At 37.5% G+C, this 24,353-nt stretch overlaps 4 protein-coding genes across 4 annotated transcripts in view; 2 read left to right on the top strand and 2 right to left on the bottom strand.

The window, feature by feature from the left end:
* The window catches only part of LOC107723150 (beta-1,4-galactosyltransferase 1-like), a 7,519-nt gene extending 5,532 nt beyond the window's left edge, over positions 1-1,987 (bottom strand). The window contains exon 1 of the mRNA XM_016531679.1: positions 1,524-1,987. Coding sequence (XP_016387165.1) covers positions 1,524-1,851 — 328 coding nt within the window. The 5' untranslated portion in view covers positions 1,852-1,987. The remainder of the gene's footprint in view (positions 1-1,523) is intronic.
* A 1,487-nt stretch (positions 1,988-3,474) lies between these two features.
* Positions 3,475-9,281, top strand: LOC107723149 (stimulated by retinoic acid gene 6 protein homolog). Its single transcript, XM_016531678.1, has 13 exons — positions 3,475-3,636; positions 4,348-4,408; positions 4,674-4,774; positions 4,887-5,010; positions 5,114-5,270; positions 5,676-5,751; positions 6,547-6,628; positions 6,737-6,785; positions 7,022-7,139; positions 7,306-7,425; positions 8,048-8,211; positions 8,478-8,624; positions 8,711-9,281. Coding segments are annotated over exons 1-13 (1,422 nt in total). The 5' UTR covers positions 3,475-3,634; the 3' UTR covers positions 8,932-9,281.
* Positions 9,282-9,761: 480 nt separating this feature from the next.
* LOC107723148 (SH2 domain-containing adapter protein D-like) lies at positions 9,762-10,645 on the bottom strand. Its single transcript, XM_016531677.1, has 4 exons — positions 10,637-10,645; positions 10,366-10,519; positions 9,957-10,154; positions 9,762-9,808 (listed from the first exon to the last, which is right to left on the bottom strand). Exons 1-4 carry the CDS (start codon positions 10,643-10,645, stop codon positions 9,762-9,764), a joined length of 408 nt encoding a protein of 135 aa, XP_016387163.1.
* A 768-nt stretch (positions 10,646-11,413) lies between these two features.
* tdrd7a (tudor domain containing 7 a) overlaps positions 11,414-24,353 on the top strand; it is a 16,715-nt gene continuing 3,775 nt past the window's right edge. The window contains exons 1-17 of the mRNA XM_016531747.1: positions 11,414-11,486; positions 12,775-12,982; positions 14,079-14,223; positions 14,789-14,948; positions 15,016-15,080; positions 18,337-18,515; positions 19,431-19,852; positions 20,101-20,364; positions 20,472-20,658; positions 20,729-20,840; positions 21,066-21,268; positions 21,385-21,519; positions 21,604-21,687; positions 22,706-22,840; positions 23,080-23,190; positions 23,294-23,724; positions 23,840-24,000. Of these exons, the coding sequence (XP_016387233.1) occupies positions 12,776-12,982; positions 14,079-14,223; positions 14,789-14,948; positions 15,016-15,080; positions 18,337-18,515; positions 19,431-19,852; positions 20,101-20,364; positions 20,472-20,658; positions 20,729-20,840; positions 21,066-21,268; positions 21,385-21,519; positions 21,604-21,687; positions 22,706-22,840; positions 23,080-23,190; positions 23,294-23,724; positions 23,840-24,000 (3,001 nt within the window). The 5' untranslated portion in view covers positions 11,414-11,486; position 12,775. The remainder of the gene's footprint in view (positions 11,487-12,774; positions 12,983-14,078; positions 14,224-14,788; positions 14,949-15,015; positions 15,081-18,336; positions 18,516-19,430; positions 19,853-20,100; positions 20,365-20,471; positions 20,659-20,728; positions 20,841-21,065; positions 21,269-21,384; positions 21,520-21,603; positions 21,688-22,705; positions 22,841-23,079; positions 23,191-23,293; positions 23,725-23,839; positions 24,001-24,353) is intronic.

Below are 24,353 nucleotides of genomic sequence, written 5' to 3'. Positions count from 1 at the left end.
CACCTAAGAGGGGAAATTCCCCCCATTCAAAAATGAAATTCAGGTCCTGAATAAATGTCTAAAAATCCTGATTGGAGTATCACTATAAATGGTTATAAATGATAAAAAGAAGGCTTTAAAAATATCGGTATCGGCAGATACTGCTTTCTGTGATCGGCCTCAAAAATCCTGATCGGAGCACCCCTAAACTTGAGTCCTCGCTTCTTCCACTCACCCGCCCCGTGACAAGTATAGCCTTTAAAATATAAAGCTCTTCTATCTGTCCAACACGGTTACGTTTTTAAAAGTAGGCCTAAGTCAAGAAATGCAAGAAAAACCAACTTTGTTCGATGTCAAGCAATTTAGGAGAGAGTTGTGGTGAGACCAGGGTCTAACTAAATATAACATTTTGATTCAAATCCAATTACACTAATTTGTTTTCTATGTTGGTTAAACCAGTGTTTCCCAACCGGGGTGGCGTGTAAAAAAATCATTTTTTTATATTTTTAAATTGCTAAAATGTTCAAAAAAGCATCTATTATATAATATCCATTTCTGATGTCGCCAATAATTAGAGATGCACCGAAATTTCGGCTGCTGAAAATTAGTTTACCGCTCAGGTTTCACTTTCACGTGGTGTGACGCTCTGCGTATTATCCCGCTCTATGCGTGTGCGCTCCGCTCAGTCGCTCCACTCGTATACCGTGCAATCAGTAGGCTAATTTCTAATGAAGAGACCAATTTATATGACAGATTTTAATGTAGGCTTTTATTCATATGTAAACATTGTGAGAAAGCTAGTTATAATGGTAATTAAATAATGTTTACATATGTATAAAAGCCTACATAAAAATCTGTCATATAAATTGGTCTCTTCAATAGAAATTAGTCTACTGATTGCCACCATTGATGGACAAATTTTTGTAATAATATTAAAAATATCTGTATGACATTATATCTGCAGTTCCTCCCTGTTGTACCGAATATCTATACTTTTCAAATTATCACATCGAAGTTAGAAATGCAAATATTGTGACAAAATTAATTTTGTAGGGTGCCACAAGTTTGTTAAAATTTCCAAAGGGTGCCGCGACTAAAAAAAGGTTGGGAAACACTGGGTTAAACAACCAATTCAGATATTTCTTATCCTTTTTTTTGAGTAAAATTTGTGAAACTAGCCCTAGTCTATGGACGTAAAGTGAACAAACACACACACACGTTTGTTTCTGTGAATTGTAGGGACTTTCCATAGACTTCTATTACTTTTATACTGACCAAACGATTTTCTATCCCCTAACCCAAGCCTAACCCTAAACCTACTCCTTACAGAAAACCTGTTTGCATTGTTACACTTTCAGACAAACATAATTTACTATTTTAAAAAAAATGTTGTCCCTTGTGGGGACCGCAGGCCTGTCCCCACAATGTCAAAAAATTCAGGTTTTACTATCTTTGGGGACATTTGGTCCCCACAATGTAGCATAAACAAGTGTATACACGCACACACACAAAGAAAAAAAAGTTTTAATTTCAGCTTAACTTACCCAAAAGTGGTGACGTCTCAGGACATGATTCTAGTACTGTGGGTTCCTCTTCTACGTCATCTTTAATGACACTTCCATTAGAATAGATCAGTTTATTTACTTCTACCTCTGTTCCATTGTCATACTGGATGACCAGTGCTGCTGTTCTATGAGTTTGAGAAGTAAATATATCGGAGTCTAATTGAATTTTCCGGTAATTGGTCAATTTTGTGGGCGACTCTGTTAAATAAAAAAACAGTGCAACGATGAGGTGAACCCCGCAGAGACACACGAGCACGACGCAGGATTTAGTGAAGAAACCCACATTGAGCAGCACCGACTCCTGCATTCTCACAAAACTACGGGAGACCACTTCATTTGCGAAGAACAAAACTCTGTAAGAACAGAAACACCTGTGCCTCGTCGTTCATCAGATGATGACCAGGATAATCCTTTTCCTGAAACTTTTTATGATATTGATCGCGTCTGGCCACTGTAAATCGCTGTTTTCTCGGCATTGGTGAAGAGAAGTCTTGAGGAGCGCAGGTCCACTGGAGTGACAGCAGTGGGCGTTTCTTGCTCACTTTTAACAGTGGTAGAAAAGGCTACGACCTATATATTATAAGGCTGATAATGCAACAAAACAAACAAACAAACCAACCAAAAACGTCTTTAAAAATGAAAAAAGGTGAAATTTATAGAGTTAGGCCTATTCTAAATGGTTAATCTATAACACACACACAACATCTGCATATAATTTACCAAACATATAAGGCTTTACAAATCGCTCACGTGTATTTGGAAATACAGTGGCCCGAGAAAGAATTTGAACAATTAAGGCACACTTTAAAATGTATGCATTTTGTTGCATTAGCAAAAAAAATGATCAAACCAAGTGGCATCCGCAAACAGACAATTTCTCAAAACTAACTTTTCTTAGAAGTGCCTTCAAGTTCACACAGGTGTAGTTATTACATAGGCTACATGGAAATACACTGAAACATTCACTAACGTTTGACAACCTGAAAATGGTAATATGTTAATGAGCTTGTCATTTTCTTATACAATGCAATAACACTCATATACTGTTTTTAAGTATTCACGTGTCTTTTGGCTTGACATTTTGAAGTCACTGTATGAAAATATGCGAATCAATTAGACATGACATAGGCTACTGTATCTTGTACCGTAAATTATTGGGTCCCCAATAAAACGGGCTTCTTTCAGAAACTGATCATATTTCCTCTGTTAGTTCAAAAAATTCCCAAGATATTTTTGAAGGTACAGATTTTACATAAGATATCTTATATGACAGGTACTTAAATAGTCTGTTGGAAATAATTGTCATCATGCAACAGTCATTAAAGTCAGTGATTGATTACTGATGAGCTCTTCTTTTCTCATCAACAGCGCCCCCATGTGTTGGTTTGCGTGATCAACAGCACATCCTGCTATAACATGATTCTCGCTGTTCCCTGGTGGAATGAATGAATGATCTGCCCAACTCAATCCGAGAAGAGGAAAACAAAGCCAAACACTGGGTATTTTATGCAATTTAGAAGTCCCTGCCAAGACTTGTCCAGGAAAAATTTTGTGTTATGAAAGATAATAACAAATTTGATTGTGATTTCTCTGATCATGATTTTTTAGATCATTCTTAATGACATAAATCTTTTTTTTTTTTTTTGAAAGTTGCTCAGGATAACAGAGGTGAGCACTGTGTTTGAATTCAGAGTGGGTAGGCCTACATTTCAGCAGTGCTGTAACACAAACAGAGAAATGGTGAGATCTAAATCATCTGCTCTAGTTCAACAGCAAGTCTTATCTATGTTTGGACTACTATTACACAGTAACAGTACAGTCAATAAAACGCAGTGGCACATCTCTCTTAGAGAGAGTTACACTAGTGTGTGGCCTGGGTCAAAGGTCATCCAGTCATGTGACTAGATATCTATATCCTGATTCATGAAGTGAAAGCTTTACTTCATAACTTAGTACATTGGGACTAGAGTTTGTTATGAAGGAGAGCAACTTTATGGTCTAAATAATCTTTGCCTATAAGCGACTGAGGAGAAGAGTATCGCTCCTGTACTCCACCAGCAGAACGGCAGTCTTCGGAAATTTCAGAAATCATGTGAGTTACTTCTGCTTTTGAAACACTTTTTAGAGTGACAGACAGAGAATATTTGACAGTATAATTGATATTCTGCATTCTGTGCACTTTTTTTATTTAAATAAAGCATGTACATTTTACATGTACTGTTTAGATACTGTTAATTCTGAGATAAATCTTCACTAGTTTTATATTTAGATTTAAAATAACATATTTTAACATATTTATATAAAAATAAGTAAATATATATTTTAAACAAAATTAAAAGTGGGTTAGTGTATGTTCATACTTACAAAGACATTATATAGATATTGTTCAAATGTATTTAAAATGAATTGATCATTCATACTATTAAAAACTAACACAAATAGAAAAAATGGATTTTTAGTGCAAACAAGGGACCTAGAATTCAAACCAAAAAAAAAAAGTTGGGGCAATTTTTCTGTTGATAAGGGGAAGTGTTCACACTGGTGTGTGATAAATCTTATCTGTTAATATGCAGATAAAATATGTTTTTAGGGCACAACGTCTTATATAATAATAATATAAATTATGATAATTACCCTAAAAAAATAATGCTTACTTTGATTAGTACGTGGGTCAGTTTGATCACAATTTTACAGAATTTAATCACTGAAGCTGTTTTCATTCAGCTTCTATTTTTCATTCATGCTGTGTTCTAACCCCTCGCTCATTCTTTCTCATTTTGCTCTCTCTCCCTCTTTCTCTTAGGGAGGAATGTCAGAATGGAATGTCAGTGGATTTGTTCCTGCATTGCTCTCTTGTTCCTGCTGTGAGTGCTGCCTGCATTTGTCCAGACAAAACTCTCTCCCCTCAAGACAAACATGCAACACTTTTTCTAGAACAGGAAGTGATGCTTCACTGTTAGATAAGAACTGACATGATTACATGAATTTTAGATTATATTTCTATACTTACTAGTTGGTGTCAACTGGTGTATCATCTTGTATATCACCTTGTGTTTCATGGTGTATTAGAATCGTTAGACATCTATCATTTGTGCATTTGTAATATAGTTGTATTCCTTTGTTTTTCAGGTCTGCATTGTGTTTCTGCTCTCATTTGTACAGCGTAGAGTGAGGGCTCAGCCCTTTGAGGATCGCTTCCCATATCTCAGGGGTCGATTTGGCATTGTGGTGTGAGTGATATTTGAACAAAATCTGTAGATCTAAGTTTAATATACATGTTTTTAGATGTCTAAGTGCTTTTTTAAGTTTTGAGTGTGTGTGTGTGTGTGTATTTCTTTGCAGGCCGTTGGATTTCATTTGCAGTCTAAGTAACCGATGGTCTTATGGTTTTGCATTTGGTGCTATTGCTCCCAGTGTGATTCAGCTTTTCTCTGAGTCCTACGCACCATTTACTGTGCCTAATTGGGCTAAAGGTAGTTTAAATATAACAATGCATATGTCATATGATAATAAGAAGAAATGTTTCGTGAGCATCGCTAAAAAATGCAAATGTGTTTGTCTGTTTGTAGTTGACCCTAGCAGACTACAGCTTGAGTGACTACACTTTTGACAAGCTAGATGCTTTGATAGACTCACTTGCAGAGATTGCATTGTCCTGTAATGAAACAAGCAATATGTTCACATCACTCATTCCAAGGATGAACGAGTTCAGCTTTGTTGCAAGAAGTAAGATATAAGATCCACCTCTTTTTCTTCTTGTCTTTTTGTTTCTGTCTTTGCACATATTTTATACTACCGTTCAAAAGTTTGGGGTCAGTGCCTTTTTTTTTTTAATTAATAGTTTTTTTCCAGAAAGGATGCATTAAATTGATCAAAAGTGACAGTATATATTTCAAATGTTGAATTATTGAATTATAATAATATTTGACAATATCACTGTTTTTACCGTATATTTGATCAAATAAATGCAGCCTTGGTAAGCCTAAGAGGCTTCTTCAAAAACATTTTAAAAAAAAAATCTTACAGACCCCAACATTTGAAATGTAGTTAGTAATAGATAAATGCATAGACAGACAGAAAGATACATCTGATGCACAGTAAATTATTTACAGAATATTTTCTTTTTCTCAGGGTCTTGGTTGGCGACGACTATTTTTTCCACTCTAACATCTGTTACTTACACTTTTCACGTGCTAGTATGTTACAGGTATGTTTATTTAAGCATTCTTTATGTACAAAATTCAACAATTAAGCACTTTCAGTAATTATCCAAAGGTAGTGTAACGAGGCGAACGAGACGTGCAGATCCATTTGCAAGGCTTTATTTAGACAGAGACGTGGTCATAAAACAGGCATGGGTCAGACAGTGGCAAGCAGGTACATTACAGGCAAGACAAAATAGTATCCAAAGGAGGTTGTGAGTCATTCGACGGTGAACACAATCCTGAGGGCGAGGCAAACGGGGAATCCACAAGACGAGCTAGAGTCCAGGTGAGGTGCAAACACAGTCCGAAACAGAAAGGCAAAGGGTAATTCCGAAACAAGCTATAAATTCCAAGGCAGGCGGAGATCAGGCGAGACGAGATAACAGGCAAGGGTCAAGACACGGGTAAACCGACTTAAGAGCTAGGCTAGACTAGGCTAGGCTAGGCTAGGCTAGGCTAGACTAGACATGGCTCCGTAAAGTAGCTATCGCTATACATAGATAGATGCTAAACAATACTCGGCGTTGAATGGTGGTGTGAGACTGATTTATATAGTGTGTGTTATTGGTAGCAGCTGTGTGTGATTGGTTTCAGGTGAGCTTGTGATTAGTGCAATGGAGCATGGGAAATGTAGTCCAGGGTGATGTGTAACAGTCTGTGTGATGTGAGAGTCACTATAATGGGAGGGCGACCTCTGGTGGCAAGCAGACGGAAGTTCATGGACAGGATTCGTGACAGGTAGTATCATCAAATCATTAAAAACTTTACCAAACAATGAACTGAATTTATGACTGCAGGAAACATTTAAAGAGGTTGTGGAGGGGACAGAAAACGTTTCTTCCAGAGAAGTTCCATAAACCAAGCGCCGCCGTTAGCGTGGTAATTAAAGATTTTTTGTAAAGGGTTTCCTCTACGACTGAGGACAACCATTATAAAAGCATTTAAGAAAAGTTGTTGATCAAAATGCCAAATGCTTTTCTTTCTCAGGCTGCTATAACAAGATATTCAGGCTGGCAGATTGCCTTCACTATGTGGGGTATGTAAATTTCTCTAAAAAGTTTGATTGATTGTCTCATGACCTCATATGCGAGACGAGCTGAGTTTACCTTCTATTCAGAGAGGTCAATACCTTCACGGTCCTCTGTCCTTGGCATGCTTTGCTTACTTTTGTAGTGTCGTAGCCAGAGTGACTCAAATATATGAAAATATTTGATGATAAAGTGACATCAGATGTTTGTTGTATTGATTAAACTGATTTTTTTGTTTCTGCAGGGTTTCTGATAGTTCACTTTGTGCAGTTTCTTTTTGCCTTGCTGTTTGTGTATGGAGTCGTTCTACCAATCCAGAAGGGACACTTTCTCAGCTGGCTTTCTAGTGTAGGCATCATTCTGTGAGTTCCATTAAAGACATCTCATAACCAGTCATTTTTCATAAGCATAATCATCAGGCCATATTTTTGAACTTGCATGACTACATATTTTATAGCTAACATAATGTTAATTTATTAGGATAAGCAGCATTTGAAGAGCATTAAACTGTGTTTTATGTGATTGCAGGCTGACAATACTCTTAGTGATAGCCTTGGTGGTAGTGCAGATTATTCTGGTCCAAGTGTTTTTCCTGCAGGACAAACTCTCACCTGATGACAAAGAAAAGCCCCTTGCACTCAACAACAGGTAGGACAACTACAAAGCACCTTTTTAAATGAAAATCAAACAGATGAAGCTGTAAATATGCATTGCCCTTAAACAGCAATGATGAGGTGTTGCTATGTGGTTGATAAGTTGTTGTGAGTGATCAAACATAATATGCTACTGTTGTAAATTTTGGGTAGGTCAGATTTCTTAATGTTTTGAAAGAGGTCTCTTGTAATGTTACCATGGGTTGCAAATATTCAATATATAATACAGTAAAAACAGTAATAATGTGAAATTTCATTTAAATTTAAAATAACATTTTAAGACATACTTTTTTCCCCCCTAATGGCAAAGCTGAATTTTCAGCATTGTTCCAGATGAAAACAGCTGTGCTACTTAATATTTTTTGTGGAAACTGTATTTTTGTGTGTTTTTTTCCCCCAGGATATTGTTGCCTAGAAGTAACAGCATTTATTTGAAATAGACATTTTTGTAATGTTATAAATGTCTTTACTGTTATTTTAATGTGCCCTTGCTGAATACAAGTATTGCTTTCTTTCCAAAAAATAACATAAAATAAATTTTACCCTTTAGTGTATATAAAAACTATTTTTATTTATTACTTTTTTTAATAACCCAAGTTTTTCTTCTCCTTCCACAGGAAAGCATTCCACTGCTTTAACTACTTTTTCTTCTTCTATAATGTGGTTATGGGGTTGAGCAACAGCATTTTGCGCCTTTTAAGCAGCTGCATTGTGGGTACATGGCTGGTGTCACGCATTGACCGGACCATCATGCAGCGGGGCTACGAGTCCATGGATCCAGGTAATAATGACATATGCAGTGCTGTTCAGTGAAAAAAAATCATTTTATTCACAAAGTAGATCAGAGGAACATGATTAGAATTAGATCAGAATAGAATACAATTAGAATTTTATTTATTATTATATTTGAGTATTTTAGTTAATTAATTATATTTTATTTATTAAATATATTTGGATGATTAAATATTTTTGCCTTTACAAGACTTAATATTAGAATTAATTCTAATATTTTTGTACAACGGTTATAATTAACTTTCTTTTGGGCAGGATATAGTACATGGATTGGGATGATATTTGCTGATCATTATCATAGCAACCCAGTTATGGTGTCTTTCTGCCATCTACTGCTTGGCAGAACATTGGAGAAACGAGGACCTGCAGTGTCCTCCTATGCAACTTTTAGCAATAACACAAGTAAGAATGACTCCAGATACATGACAGCACAAATTCCTTTAAACAGATATCCCATGAAATGACTGTGCCTGTCTGCTGTTTGACAGGGTGTTCAGTAGGGGGCAGAGTACGTGTGCGCTGGCTCCTGCTGTACACACTGCTGAGGAACCCTGCACTCATCCTGCTGAGAAAGAGAAAAAAAACGAACCAGAACGACAACCAAGACCCACTCCTCTTAGCCCGAGCCATCCCCTCACAGGCTCAACAAGCAGCTGAACTGGTCAACAACAAAACTCCAGAAACAGAACCAACACAGTCAGACATCTGAAACCGGTTCCTCAGTGTGCACACAGACTCCATGATTCAAAATTGGAGTTTTGTGTCTGTGACTATTGCACTACTGATGAAATTAACTTTAAGGGGATATAGACTTTGAAAAGTTTTGTCTTTCCTTTTTGATACAAAGGGCAAGAATGAGAATCTACCGTCCTATAATACATAACTGCACTCATCAAAGCCATTACATGGGGTCTCGAAGACTGGATTTTATCAGAGAACTGGACTGAGAAAATTATACATTCGAGGTCTAATGCTTTTTGTGAGCTTCTGAAACAAATTAGAATGATTACGTGTTTGTTGGTTAAATTGTATTTTGTAATAAAGAATGTAAAAGCTTAGTTTGGGTGAATTAATTTTATGGCTTTCATTCGTTCATATTTATTAATAAATATTCATATTTATTAATATTAATAAATAGAATAATTTATTAATATTTTAATTAGAATGAATATTAAAATTATAAAAATATAGTTATATAGTATAGTTAAATATAGTTTATTTAATCATATTTATTACTATTTATTATAAACTACAAAAGTCAATAAAGAAATATTACTACTACTACTACTAGTTTATTATTTAATATATTCAATTTGTTATTATTATTATAATAATTCATATTAAAATACATAAATCAATGTATTGTTATTAATAGTAAGAAGTATATTACTATTGCTATAATACTATCGAGTAAACGATTGATATATAATAATAATAATAATACTACTATACAGTATATGTAAAATAATATATAACTGTAAATTTGATATTTATGGCTGTCTAAATTTCTTTGCTTTCAAGTGCTAAACCTCAGAGCTTTTACTTTGGCAGAAAACCAAAGGAAGCTGCTCTAAAACACCAGCCACCTATCAAATAACACGGTTTTAATATACTCACATTTGCTGACTGTTAAGTTTGTACCCTGCTTGTAGTGCAGTCAACGTCATTTTCAAAAGAGGATGAAAACGTGCTGCTGTGGAACGGAGCCCATCTCTAGACAGCAACATGTCTTACCAGCGAAGGCTTTGGAGATGTTCTCTTTCTTCCACTCCCAGGGCTGGTCGTACTCATCCGCCGGCCTCTCGTCGTCCTGGGGCAGACGGCTCTCTCTCTCGTCCTCCGCTGGGGCCGCCTGGGGCCGAACTCTCTCCTCGTAAGGGCTGTCGTAGAGCTGCGGGCTGTTTCTACCCCGATCTGTGCTGTGCTGGAGCTCTGACATACGACAAACACGTTCAATTGCACCAGACAACACGAAATTACATTATGTATGAGTATTATGAAAGTGAATAAGGACTGGAGTTGTCAAGCTCTGAAAAACATGTAAACGTTACCGCAGACCACAAATTACAACATACTGGAATAACAATGGCTGAATGAATGCTCTCTTTGGAATTATAAGAGATATAGTGGGGAAATGCTGTACCGCTTATGAATCTCTGGGCCTCAAACGGCTCCATGTAACTGCTGCAGGCTTCGACGGCGTTCTGCTCCCAGCCGGGTCTGGGCCGCGGGTCCGGTCTGGCATCAAACGGGTCCGAGTAATCAGTCTCCCCAACTGCAGGAGCCGAGGGAACCACCTGGTGAAAAGAATAAAGAACAAGTGTTGAGTGATCATGATGATCATATGAATCCGAAACGAAGATAACTGCAGAGTTTTACACAGTACACGATTCTGCTAGCTCATGTAAACACACATGAAGCATTTTCATCCACTACGGTTATTATGGTTTATGTAAAAAAAAAAAAAAAAAAAAAGTGGTACTACCATAGTGTTTTTTTTTTAACCAAAGTTTTCTAAGTCCATGAATATTGTGTTGCTATGATTAGAATTAACTTTTTTGAAATAAATAGATAAATATGTTGATCTGATATGCAACGTCTTTGTATATATAAAAAAAAATTAAAAAAAAAAATGCTCTCCAAAAAAAAAAGATTCTTACATCCCTTCCCAAAATACTGTAATAAACAAAATAGCATAATATTGAATGTTTATCATAATAACATTGTATTAGTAGGCCTAATTTGAACATGGTAGCCTACTTGTTCGTTTTTTGGTAGTTTTTGTTATTAATGGGTAAGAGGTGACTGCAGCATGTCTCCTGATTCCTTAGTGAATAGTTTTTAAATTTAGTTATCACCCTGAATTCTCATAGCATGAGTTTTATTTATCACTTTTTGCCTTCAGCACCTTAACAGAGGAACATTTTCAAATCCATTTTAATAGGTGTTCGCAATATGAAATGCTGAAGAACAATTTTCGATTCTATCCTAAAGTATGGCGGAATGGCCCTTTATTTAAACCTATTCAAGGACTTTGGAATTCATTTATTTATTTACTAAGTATATACCATAGAATAGTAAGCTAAATCACGTACATGTTTTCATCTTAGTTCATTTTTATTTGATCTTATTTCTGTCTGACATTTGACCTCAGTCCTTTTTCCGATGACGTATGACGTAGTTGGAGTGATAGGGAATGCACGTGCGTGTGCGCGCGCTATTACGGCTAAATTAGTGTGACAAAAAGACAAAAAAGGCAATCAGGTGAGTTTTGTTATCAAGACTTCGATTAATAATGTATTGGAGATATTTTTATGATTTAGGAATGAGAAATGTCTTTACAAGCAAAAAGAACTAGAATAATGAAGTTAAATCAGTTATGTCGTTTGTTTAGCTAACGTTAGTTAATTAACGTTACTGTCTGATGAAATTTAGCCTTCCAGTCTTCCCGCCTGTCTTCTTTCTGATATTTGAGTTATTAAACGCTCATGTTTTCCATAAGTGTATGGTTATTTTGACCGATACCAACATTAGTCCAGCTTTACAATGTAAAATATTGTGGGCTGCATTTTTGAGACAATGTAGGATTGAGAAAAGTGAAGGATAACACGGTTAGCAAGCGTGAACTGAGAAACAAGTTTGTCTAAAATGAGAAATCTTTCAAATAGTATACGTGATGACTTGTTTTTATGTAATATGTGACCCTGGACAACAAAATCAGTCATAAGGGTCAATTTTGAAGGGACATAATCTGAAAGTTGAATAAATCAATAAATAAATCTGAGGGTGCAAAACAATTTTTTGTTGTTGAGAAAATCGCCTTTAAAGTTGCCCAAATGAAGTTCTTCTTAGCAATACATATTCATTATCAAAAAATATTTTTTGATATATTTACGGTAGGAAATTTACAAAATATCTTCATGGAACTTAATTTCTAATGATTTATGGCATAAAAGAAAAAAAAAAAGATAGTTTTTACTCATGACCCTGTATTGTTGGCTATTGCTAAAAATACACCCGTGCTTCTTATGACCGGTTTTGTGGTGCAGGGTCACATATGTGTATTTATGCTATTTTCATACATTAAAAAAAGGAGAAAACGTGAAAACACACCATTGTTATTGTGTGAAAACACACAATAACAACAAATTGATTTAATATGTACAATCATTATTTAAGGTTAATGAGGAAAAAATGGCTATTTTTAATATCAGGAAGTTTTACTATGGTTACTATATTTGATCTGACCATAATGTGATATTTCAGTTATGAAATGTGATGTGATGGTATTGGGATTAACTCTTTTGACTTTGTTGTGTACATTATGGGCATTTTGTTTTTATATAGCTAAGCTCTAAACATTAAGTAATTACCATTACTTACCATTCATAATTAACTATAAACCTTCAAAGCATTTTTGGGTGGCTGAATGTGTCTGTGATGCCCAAAATGCTGTATAGTTTGACAGCTCAGTAAGTTACAAAAATGCTGTCTGTTCTGTGTTGGATGCGGTTATGTGTCTTCATTAGATTGACTTTGTGTTTGAGTGCAGGATGAGTGACGTGGAGTTGGTGAAGAAGATGCTGCGAGCTGTTCTTCAGAGCAGTAAGCACGGTGTGGCTATGGCCCGTCTGCAGGGAGATTACCGGGCTCTGACAGGAGAGGTGATCCCTTACCGTCAGTTTGGACACGGCAGTCTAGAGAGTTTTCTGCGCAGCATTCCCGGTGTTGTGCGGCTCGAACGCTCCAGTGCTGGAGAGGTGATGCTTTCAGTTAATCTGGTGATACACACATACCTTTATGTGTTTTGGTAGATAATATAATATAGTATTCTATGTATTTATAGCATAATATGTATACATGCACACTACTGGTCAGAAGTTTGGATTTATTTGATTAAAAATACAGCAAAAACTGTAATATTGTGAAATAGGCCTATTGCAGGTTAAAATAACTGTGTTCTGCTGTAATATATTTAAAATGGAATTTATTCCTGAGATGGTAAAGCTGAATTTTCATCAGTTATTACTCCAGTCTTCCGTGTCACATGATCCTTCAGGAATCATTCTAATATGCTGATTTGCTGCTGAAGAATCATTTCTTATTATTGTTAATGTTGAAAATTGTTTTTGCCGCTTAATATTTTTGTAGTAACACTACTATTCAAATCTTTAGGGTTACTTTTTAAAAAAAAATTCTGTAATACTTGTTGATTATTGTTGTTGTTTTTGTTTTTTTAACTTTCTATTCATTAAAGAATCCTGAAAAAAAAGTGTATTGTGGTTTCCACAAAAATATTAAGCAGCAAAAACTGATTGATAATTGATAAAATTGATAATAAGAACCATTAATAATAAGAGTAATTTTTTTCTTATATTATAGTAATAATTTATAGTAATTGAACACTAAATCAGTACATTAGAATGATTTCTGAAGGATCATGCGACACTGATGTAATGGCTGATGAAAAAAAATAGAAATTAGGGCTGTGCAAATAATCGAATGCTTTGATCATTAGTAGTAAATCTCCATCACCTGCTTTCAGACGGGGCAGCATTTACTACACAGAGCCGTTGTTCACTGACAAGCTATGCAATATTGCGTTCATAATCGCAGGCGATACATCATCTGTGATCTATGGCTCTGTGTAGTAAATGCTGTCCCGTCTGAAAGCAGGTGATGGAGATTTACTACTCATCACAGAACCGGCTTTACTGACGAGATGCGCATGATCATCACATTCGATTATTTGCACAGCCCTAATAGAAAACAGTTATTTTTAAGTTATATTTCACAGTATTACTGTTTTTAGTGTATTTTTTATGATGGACTTTAATTTTATTTGTATCTTTGTAGGTCATGTGTTTTGCTGGTGTGTGTGAGGAGACGGCACACATCGCACAGCTGGTCGCCCGGCAGAAGAATGTAAAGAAGTCTGGCTGCTCTAAATTACTGAACTTTCAAATGAGAGCGAAGTCTTCATCTCTGTTTTCACATAACGGTAACATGCACAAACAAAAATCCAGAGTGAAAGAGATACAGTTTGACTGATATCACATCATTTTCATGGTTAGTTTAGGAGAAAAGCATCTGCTAAATGAATAGGCCTAAATGTAAATGTAACTTATATTATTCTGCAATTAGTAAATTAACAGTGTACATTTTAAAATGAACTTGAGTTTAAATTGTGTGAGGTGCAAACCTGTTTTTAGATATTCTTGGTAGTGACAAAAAATTACAATGGTTTTCTTTAGTTGTCTTTTTGAAGTATTTTTTAACACGCATCACCATTAATGACCACATTAATCTACATGCCTCCATAGTGGATTAACTCTTTGACATCCTAGTTTGTTTGCCCACATCCCAATAGGGTCCTTATGAAAGGTTTTATTGCTGTACGTTTGCCCACCAAGCTTGTCTGTATATGTGTGCTGAGTATATCTGTGCCAGTCAGTCACAATTACACGCTATTGCTACGAACTGTTTAGCATCCTGCACTCTGTTATGCAGCCCTTCGAGGTATGTGCTTGTTTATTGATATGGTTTAACTGTTTTGGTCTTCGCAGTCAAACCTCGCTTGTCTCTGCGGCAACCGGGCCACATGACTCATCCCGCTCGAAGCTCTGCATCCAAGTCTAGTTTTTACCCTAACCAGCGGCAGATTTACAGTACTGACCTCCCCTCCTCCCGGGTTCCTACTCGGCAACTGAACAGGAAGTCACCAGGGTGAGTGACGTGGGACAAAACATTCTCAATACATTCATCCCAACACTTACACTGTGTGTGATTTTAGGTTAGAGGGGAAAAAATTTGCAACCAGCAAAGTCAATACGGGGATAAAGACCAGTGGGATACCAGGTAAATCTCTTTTTTGCCCTTTTAAAAATCTTTGTTTTTCTTGTCCTTCAGCTTGTCCTCATGACAATTACAAAATTGGATCAGATACAATATATTATTTAAACAGAATCCTGAAACATAAACTTATTACTAAACCTAATGCTTAAACCTAGGCTTCTTTTTCTGCCTTGCTAGTGATGAAAAGGTAATGAGTCCTAAAAGCTGGAAAGTCATGCATCTGTGGTTTAGTTTGCATATACCTAACTTCTGGCGATTATCCACCTGTTTCCGGGGGGTGCTACTGTAAAAAAGAACGTGGGTACAACTTCCGGTGAGGCAGCGGAAGTAGTATACCAATGGTATTTTGTGTGCTAATTAGCGAAGAGGCTAAGTGTTTTTCTGGTCTTTTGCACTGTCGGGCCAGTGCGAGCCAGTGCTTTCAGTAGGCCGGGCGGGGCTAATAGCCTCAGACCGGTAGCACCGAGCCCAAAATTACGCTGCGTTTCCACCGTCAGGCCAGAAGCTCCGCTACGCTTCACTAAAACCCGCCTTTACACGCCTCTCTGGAACAACGACACGCAACCCCATCATTTCACCAACAAAGAGAAGTTATCAGAAATAAATCACTGGAACTAGCAAGATCACAGAACAAACATGACAAAAGTGGCCATTTCAAACACTCGCTGCAGTCTGAAAGTGAGTTTTGAGCTAAATTTTTTACTAGTCTTTAATGTTTATGTTAGCTGGTAACTATATGAAATGATCTGCGGCGCTGACGCTCTCCAGTCTCCAGACGCAGAGAAACTCCGACCAAATAATGGGTGTGTCAGTCCTAAATTTAGGACTCCTAAATTTAGAGTTTAGGACTCCTAAATTTTTGCTCCAAGAGTATTTCACAAAGCGTTTTAGCACTAAAACGAACTCCTAAATCTGTGAAACGTTAGTAGTGGTGAAGAGGAGTCCTAAGTCACTAAGACCTAAGACTAAGTCACAACTATCCTAAAATGGCTGTTGCCAGCAACCTGCCTCGGAACATAAACATTTTAGAAACATTTGATGATAATGAGCTTTTAATAAGGTTTTGCCTTTGGTTTTGGAGGTTATCCCATCTACAGATTTTCCTTTGATTATATCCTCGTTTTCATTAACCAGTTGGGCAAGAAGTAACAGCTGTTCTTGCGCCCAGTTTGGTTTTCTTTTACATTTGCATGTCTTACTATCAGCCATGATTATTCTACTCTGTTAATTAAAAGGCTGATTATATGCATATCTGCTAATTGTTTACGAGAAGCATAGGCTACATGTAATTAGCTGAACATATACTTGTTTAATTAGTGACACTTAGCCTGCATTTTAAAATCTTTATTTTTGGCAATTAACATTTTTATTTTTAAGCCTTTATTTGAATATTGCAACATAATATCGCGCTCTACAATATTTCTATGAATAAATCTCTGACAGAGACTATCAGCCAATCACTGTGTGCATAGTTAGTAAGCATGCTGACATCATCCATAGCAACAAGGTCAACCCCGCCCTTACTCTTAGCTTAAGACTTCTCTCTATTCCTTAGTAAAAGCTTGTCTCAGCAGCTTTGTGAATAGGTTTTAAGAGAAAACTCTTAGCTAAAAACTTTTACTGCTATTTAGGAGAACTCTTACTGGTAAGATAAAATGTTTTGTGAATACGGGCCCTAGTCAGTTAAGTAGCAGAGGGGGTTGTTAATCAGTTTCAGCTGCTTTGGTGTTAATGAAATTTACAACAGGTGCACAAGATGGGCAACAATGAGACGACCCCCAAAACAGGAATGGTTTTACAGGTGGAGGCCTCTAAATTTTTTTCCCTACTCATCTTTTTTGACTGTTTTTCACTAGTTTTGCATTTGGCTAGGGTCAGTGTCACTACTGGTAGCATGAGGCGATACCTGGACCCTACAGAGGTTGCACAGGCAGTCCAAATCCTCCAGGATGGCACATCAATACGTGCCATTGCCAGAAGGTTTGCTGTGTCCCCCAGCATGGTCTCAAGAACATGGAGGAGATTCCAGGAGACAGGCAGTTACTCTAGGAGAGCTGGACAGGGCCGTAGAAGGTCCTTAACCCATCAGCAGGACTGGTATCTGCTAGGAGGAACAGGATGAGCACAGCCAGAGCCCTACAGAATGACCTCCAGCAGGCCACTGGTGTGAATGCCTCTGACCAAACAATCAGAAACAGACTTCATGAGGGTGGCCTGAGGGCCCGATGTCCTCTAGTGGGCCTTGTGCTCACTGCCAGGGTCTGGAGAAGCCGTGGAGAACGTTATGCTGCCTGTAACATCGTTCAGCATGACCGGTTTGGTGGTGGGTAGGGAATGTGGGTCAGTGATGGTATGGGGAGGCATATCCATGGAGGGACGCACAGACCTCTACAGGCTAGACAATGGCACCCTGACTGCCATTAGGTATCGGGATGAAATCCTTGGACCCATTGTCAGACCCTACGCTGGTGCAGTGGGTCCTGGGTTCCTCCTGGTGCACGACAATGTGGCGAGAGCATGCAGGCAGTTCCTCCTTGAAGGAATTGATACCCATTGAATGGCCCCCACGCTTGCCTGACCTAAATCCAATAGAACACCTCTGGGACATTGTTTCGGTCCATCCGACGCTGCCAGGTTGCACCTCAGACTGTCCAGGTGCTCAGTGATGCCCTGGTCCAGATCTGGGAGGAAATTCCCCAGGACACCATCCGTCGACTCATTAGGACATTGTCAGGCATGCATACAAGCACGTGGGGGCCATATAAACTACTGAGTACCATTTTGAGTTGCTGCAATGAAATTTCAGCAAAATAGACTAGCCTGCTGCATCATTTTTTCACTTTGATTTTTGGTGGTGTCTTTGAATTCAGCCCTCAGTATGTTGATAATTTTCATTTCCATCAAACGATGTGGCATCCTTTCGTTCCTAACACATTACCCAGTCCATATCAGTATAGATATCCAGCATGATATTTTCCCCATTGAGATCTGATGTGTTTTCGAAGTGTTCCTTTAATTTTTTTTTAGCAGTGTATTTATTGGTCACATCTTATTTTTTGCAATAATCCAGAAGCCAAAGGCACTACCGTATTGGCTTTCTGTCGAGGGAACCTGGTTGATGCTAACTTTTAGGTTGGTCTTTAAAAAAATCATCACTGCAGCACTCTGTTTTCTTTCAGGATGTACTCATTTTGTGTCATCTCTGTTTTTGTTATTCAGTCAACTTGAGTGTGATGTTTGTTGTGTGTTGTTTCTTCAGCTCAGCAAAAGCCTGTAAACAGTGCTGATGTTGAGGTGGTTCAGTGTCGTGTTAAACAGCTTTTGCAGAAATACTGCAGTGGAGTCTGGCTGTCAAAAATCCCTCAACTCTATAGGATTATGTTCCAGGAAGAGCTCCATATGCACAAAGAATTGGAGACATGGACGCACATCTGCACTGTGAGAAAACTAAAATACACAAACACATGCTGACTACTAAAATTAATCAATCTATCTGCTCAAATTTAAATAAGATCTTGATCGGTGTTACTAACATAAAAAACTGAAATTAAAACTAAATGCATACTGCACATTAAAAAAACGAATAATGGGACCATGGACCACAAAACCAGTCATAAGGGTAAATTTTTGGAAATTGAGATTTATACATCATCTAAAAGCTGAATAAATAAGCTTTCCATTGATGTATGGTTTGTTAGGGTAGGACAATATTTGGCCGAGATGCAACAATGTGAAAATCTAAAATCTGAGGGTGCAAAAAAAATCTAAATATTGAGAAAATCGCCTTTAAAGCTGTCCAAATGAAGTTCTTAGCAATGCATATTACTAATCAAAAATTAAGTTTTAATATATTTATGGTAGGAAATTTACAAAACATCTTCATGGAACATGATCTTTACTTAATATCGTAATGATTTTTGGCATAAAAGAAAAATCGATAATTTTGACCCATACAATGTATTGTTGGCTATTGCTACAAATATACCCGTGCTACTTGTGACTGGTTTTGTGGTCCAGGGTCACAAATGACAAAATCATACAAAACGATTAAAAAATTTAATCAAAATGATAAAATAAAAATAAAAGATAATTTTTTATACGGTACTCAATGGTATATAAAAAATATTCAACTAACAAAATAATGTTTTTCATACACTCATGCTGACTCATATGTACTGTCTTTATGGTGGGCTGTGGTCACTATAGACCATCATTTTATGGAAAAGAACCATACAGGATGAATAAATGATTACAATTGACACTTTTGGGTGAACTATTCCTTTGTTTAATAAAGTTGTTGACTGTTATATGGTACGTGATGCTTTACGTTTTCTTTTTCAATTCTCTCCTTAGGTTGAAAAGCCAGGCAGCAATAACATAGTTGACCGTCTGGTGTATCCTGTCTTGGAACCTGCTCCAAAACCAAGCACTGTGCCTGCTGTAGCTCCATGCAAGCAGTCTCCTAATGCAAAACAGCCAACACCTGCCCAGCAAACTACCCGCATCCTCAGAACTCTTGCCATTAACATTCCTCCTCCTGCCCAGAAATCCCAGCCACCTTTGAGCCCAACATCACCCAATTCCACCAAGCTGGATTTCAATCTCCCTGAAACACCCAAAGCTCACCCTCACTCACCCATCACCCCTCCTTCCACTCCACCTTCTCACCAGCCTCTGACTCCAGAGATCAAGCAGAAGCTGCGGCAGCTGCTCAATAAATACAGCCAGGGCCTGTGGGCCCATGCACTTCCACAACTTTTCCAGGAGGCCTTTGGGTACTTTTGACCTTTGTCACTTTTGATCAATTTAATGCATCCTTATTGAATTACTAATTTTTCTTTTTAAAAAATTAACAATTGAAAGTAGTGTACTTGTGATTTTTGAATGCACGAGACATTCATACACTGTTGTGACACATTGTTTCGATCATTTCTAGCTGTCAATTTGTACTATAATGTATGAGAGAGTATCACAGTGCTTATTTTTCCTAGTGAAAGTTTTTTTTTCCTGTCTTGTCTCTCAGGTGTGTGTTTCCACAGAATGTGCTGGAGGATCTGTCTCTGTTGGCCGATACATGTATGGTTGAGTACCCCATGCCAGACAATCGAAAGAGAGCCATACTGTACGCACTACCATGCCAGGTGCAGACACAGCCTCGTCCTCGCCCACCACCGCTGGTTTTGCCCTACACCGGCAACCCACGTGTACCTCCTCTGATCATCCCAACAACAGAGTTCCTTTCCGTTTTGGTGATGGAGGTCTGCAGCACAGACAATATTGTTCTCCGGTAGCGCTCACAAAACCAATATTTTACTAGATACAAGATTCCTATCAAGTTCTGTATCATTTGGATTATTTAAGGTTGTGGATTCATGATGATGTCTTATTTTTCAGGTTTGTAGGGGAAGGCTACTCTAAAGCTCTGGAGGTGTTGGAGGAGGCCATGCTACAATTCTATAATACAGTTGGAGCTGGACTTTGTCTTCTCTCCCCAAAAATTGGACAACTGGTGGCAGTTGCTATAGAGGACGATGCAGTACTGAGAGCTCAGGTCCACCTGGTCACAGAGGACACTGTGAAGGTATCAGAGTCTGTGTATAAGACAAAGTCAGTTTGCATTAGATGTAATTCAAACTTTTCCCTTTTCGTAGGTGTACTGTGTGGATCATGGGTTCTTTGAGGTGGTCAGCAGGAAGAAGATACTACAGCTGAGGGATCAATTCCTGACTCTTCCCTTCCAGGCAACCACGTGCCAACTTGCAGGTAATATTCATCAGAGGCTTTTGTGTATATGTGAGAATGGAAGCTTGGACTGTTAATTTTTTATTTCATAACAGAAAAAACAAACTGAAATTAAATGAAAAGAATTATGAGGAGTCTGAATTGTGAGAGAGAAAGTCGCGATCACCTTTTTATGTTTTTTTTTTTTATGTGAGAGAGTAATATGTGATGTAATTTTGTGTTCACTTTCACTGTCTTGAATGTTAGGTTTGGAGCCGTTCAGTACAGATCGGGTAGTTCTGAAGACTCTGAAGTCATTAGCTATTGGCCGTACGCTGTTGGTTGAGATTGTGGAGCGAGAGGACTCACCAGTTATTGTTCTGTATGACACTTCTGAGAATGAGGATGTGAATGTGAATGCTGTATGCTTGAAAGCCCTGCAGGATAAGTCCATGGAGAATCCTCTACAGGTCTATCAGAATTACATAAAATTGCATGAATATCAAATTGCTGCACATTTTCAGAAAATCATTTCTATATTTACAAAATGAATAAATAATAATGCCCTTCTCCTCCATTTATTCAGGTGAACAGCGTGTACACAAACGTGTGCGTGACAAACGTGTGCTTTGATGGCAGTATTTACTGTCAGTTGCCTTCTCGAGGCCAGGCCAAACTCAAAGACATCATGGACAAGATTGAAGCACACTTCATCTCTCAGGTAAAATGGTTAAATTCAGTTTTTTAGGCTTTTAGGAGGTGTAATAATTGTCAGTGCACTAAATATTTTTTCTGTGTTTCCAAGTTAACATGGGAGCTGTTGGTGTCCAAACCGTTCTGCGGGAAAGTGTGTCTAGCTAAATACAAAGGCAAATGGGCGAGAGCAGAGGTGAGAAGACTGCCTACTCTTTCCCTTCATCCAGGCTTTTGTTCAGTGACAATTTGGGCTGCACAATAGATTGAAATTAGGGATGCACCGGGCCCGATACTGGCCTCCTATACTCGTACTCGTACTCGTTAAAATGCCCCGATACCATTTTATTACCATTTTCTAAACTATAGCGAATAAACTGTGATAATGTGAGAAATGTTGAAGGTGTCTGAATAAATTTTGGTTTGACTGTATAACTAACATTATACATACCCTTTTGGTTTCTGTACCCAATATTTAAAAAATGTACAAATGCAATAAAAATATGGAAAAAGTGGTATCGGTGCATCCCTAATTGAAATAATGTTGAATATCAAATTATAGTGAAGCATGGCACTGTGTTAATTTACACATGCTTTTCTTGATATGATGTTCAGAGGCTCGGTTCACAGTTCTGGTTCTCGGTTCTGGAGTTGGTCACTTATATGCATTTTAAAACTCGCCTATTTCACTAGAGTTGTATTGAGAAGCTTTTTTCTACCTGTTGACAACAAATGGGAAGCTTTAAGGGATTCATGTGGTTTTCCACCAAAATAAGCTTAACCGTTTAACTTAAAAATGAAGAATGTTAATATTAGTATTATAATTTTGCAGATGTATTTCATAGTGTGATATGTATATTTTGTTTGTTAATCATAATAACTATCATAATTATCACAAAGAATGGTCAAAAACTGTGGAAATGTCGCCACTGATAAATGGAAAGATTTTTTTAAGGTTTGAATTGGTTCCTGTAAGAATGTACCCAAGTATGAACACCCATATTTTTCAAGTTAATTCCACATAGTTCAGCCCTAAAAGGATGGTTTGCACTCTAAGTCTTCTGATTAAAATTTTTTCTTCAGCCATTTTTTTCATTGTTTAGACATTTTTCACCATTTCTTTATTTTACACAAATTTACTTCAGTCATTCTAGACAAATAAAGCGATTCATATTTTCATTGCTTACATGAATGTGTGTTGCATCTGTGTATAGATCATTAACCTTCATGGTAGTCAAGTGTTGGACATTCTGTTTTTGGATCTGGGACTTCCTGCTTCTCTGGAGGTTAGTGAGCTCAGAGAGATCCCGCCAATCTACCTCAAAGAGCTCATCACTATACCACCTCAGGTACACGCATAGATGTCTTGGTCATTTTCTTGCATATTTGTTTCCATTCATGCTCATCGCTTGCCACAAGTGTGCAGGTCATTGTTTCAGTTGCATCATGAATCAAGCAGTGAGTTTTTCCACTTGTTTGATTAATAAAATAACTTTTTGCATGTAGTGAGTTTTTTTGGACCAAGATTACTTTGTAGCATTGCATTAGTCTGTTTTATGAATGAAAGGAATTGTTTCTGGCTCTGTAGGCTATAAAGTGTATTCTGGAGGAACTGAATGCAGATGGGAGTGTTTGGCCTCCTGAAGCTGTTCTGTGGTTGAGAGAGACCGTCCTCAACAAAGTCCCAAGTTGCATGAAGGTCTTGCACATTCAGTTATTGCTTACTCAAAAATGTATTTTTAATTTTTTTGACATTCTTACTGTAAAGTTTATCCATTTATTGGCATGCTTGTTGTGTTTAGATAGTGAAGCTTGATGAGACCAGGACTGTACATATCTACCTCTTAACTGGTAATGGAGCCCAGGACCTTCAGAGCAGTGTTAACCGTCAGCTTGCCTCCTGTCCATTCTGGCAGCGGGATATCCACTTCAGCAAGATCACCAGGGTTTCCGAACCTATCCTGCCCGAGGCAGGGGACAGCCCCTATACAGCTCCTGCACAGTCTAATGCCCTCACACTGCCCCCTAAGCTGGACTTACCAGTGGTCGGGCAAAACATGGATGTGTTTGTGTCGGTTGCATGCCACCCCGGGCACTTTGTGCTGCAGCCGTGGCAGGATCTGTACAAGCTGGTGGTGCTGATGGGAGAAATGATCCTGTTCTACAACAAACAGGAAGTAACCCAAATCAACATTCAGAAGAATAACGTCTACGCTGCCAAGATCGACAACAAGTGAGATTTGAGTGGCACCTCTGATTATACTTCCACAACCTTCTGGGCAACTAAATCATTGTCTCTTTTTTTTCTTTCACTCTTCCTTTGTCTTTTCACCTCTCTTTATTTATAGTTGGCATCGTGTTTTGGTAAAGGGTGTCTTAACCAATGGCTTGGTCTCTGTGTATGAGTTGGATTATGGGAAGTACGAGTTGATCAACTATTCCCAGCTCCAACCTCTCATTGATGAGTTCAGGCAGCTGCCGTTCCAGGGAATTTCTGCTCAGCTGGCTGGTAAGAGAGAAGCTGCAGCCAAATGGAGTTAAAACAAATTATTTAATCCTGATTATTTGTCATCCTTTTACTAATATTTGATATACATCTTTGTCTGAAAGGGTTATTTGTCTTTTAGAATAGCCATATATTTCAGCAAAATGCCTATCGTTGGCAAGTAGATGAAAAATGTTTAAAGTACAGTAAAAATCTAGCAAAACAAGCTTTTTTTTTTACTAAAAGAACACAAGGAATAATATTCAAGTGTTGAATATTATTATATATACACACACACCAGTAGAACACATTACAAAATAACAAATAGTAATATTTCACAGAATTTTTTATTTTTTTTTTTACTAACTAATACCACA

This window comes from Sinocyclocheilus rhinocerous, unplaced genomic scaffold (assembly GCF_001515625.1).
Source record: "Sinocyclocheilus rhinocerous isolate Xijiao unplaced genomic scaffold, SAMN03320098_v1.1 scaffold1325, whole genome shotgun sequence".
NCBI classification, from domain to species: Eukaryota; Metazoa; Chordata; class Actinopteri; order Cypriniformes; family Cyprinidae; genus Sinocyclocheilus; species Sinocyclocheilus rhinocerous.
This window is presented reverse-complemented; position numbering and strand designations above follow the sequence as displayed.

Excerpts from the sequence above, each read along its gene's own strand:
- LOC107723148 (XM_016531677.1), bottom strand. Across the intron at positions 10,155-10,365 it reads GGCCCAGAGATTCATAAGCG|AGCTCCAGCACAGCACAGAT; the intron begins GTACAGCATTTC and ends GTCGTATGTCAG. Across the intron at positions 9,809-9,956 it reads CATCTCCAAAGCCTTCGCTG|GTGGCTGGTGTTTTAGAGCA; the intron begins GTAAGACATGTT and ends GTTATTTGATAG.
- LOC107723149 (XM_016531678.1), top strand. Across the intron at positions 6,629-6,736 it reads CAAGCGCCGCCGTTAGCGTG|GCTGCTATAACAAGATATTC; the intron begins GTAATTAAAGAT and ends TTTCTTTCTCAG. Across the intron at positions 6,786-7,021 it reads GATTGCCTTCACTATGTGGG|GGTTTCTGATAGTTCACTTT; the intron begins GTATGTAAATTT and ends TTGTTTCTGCAG.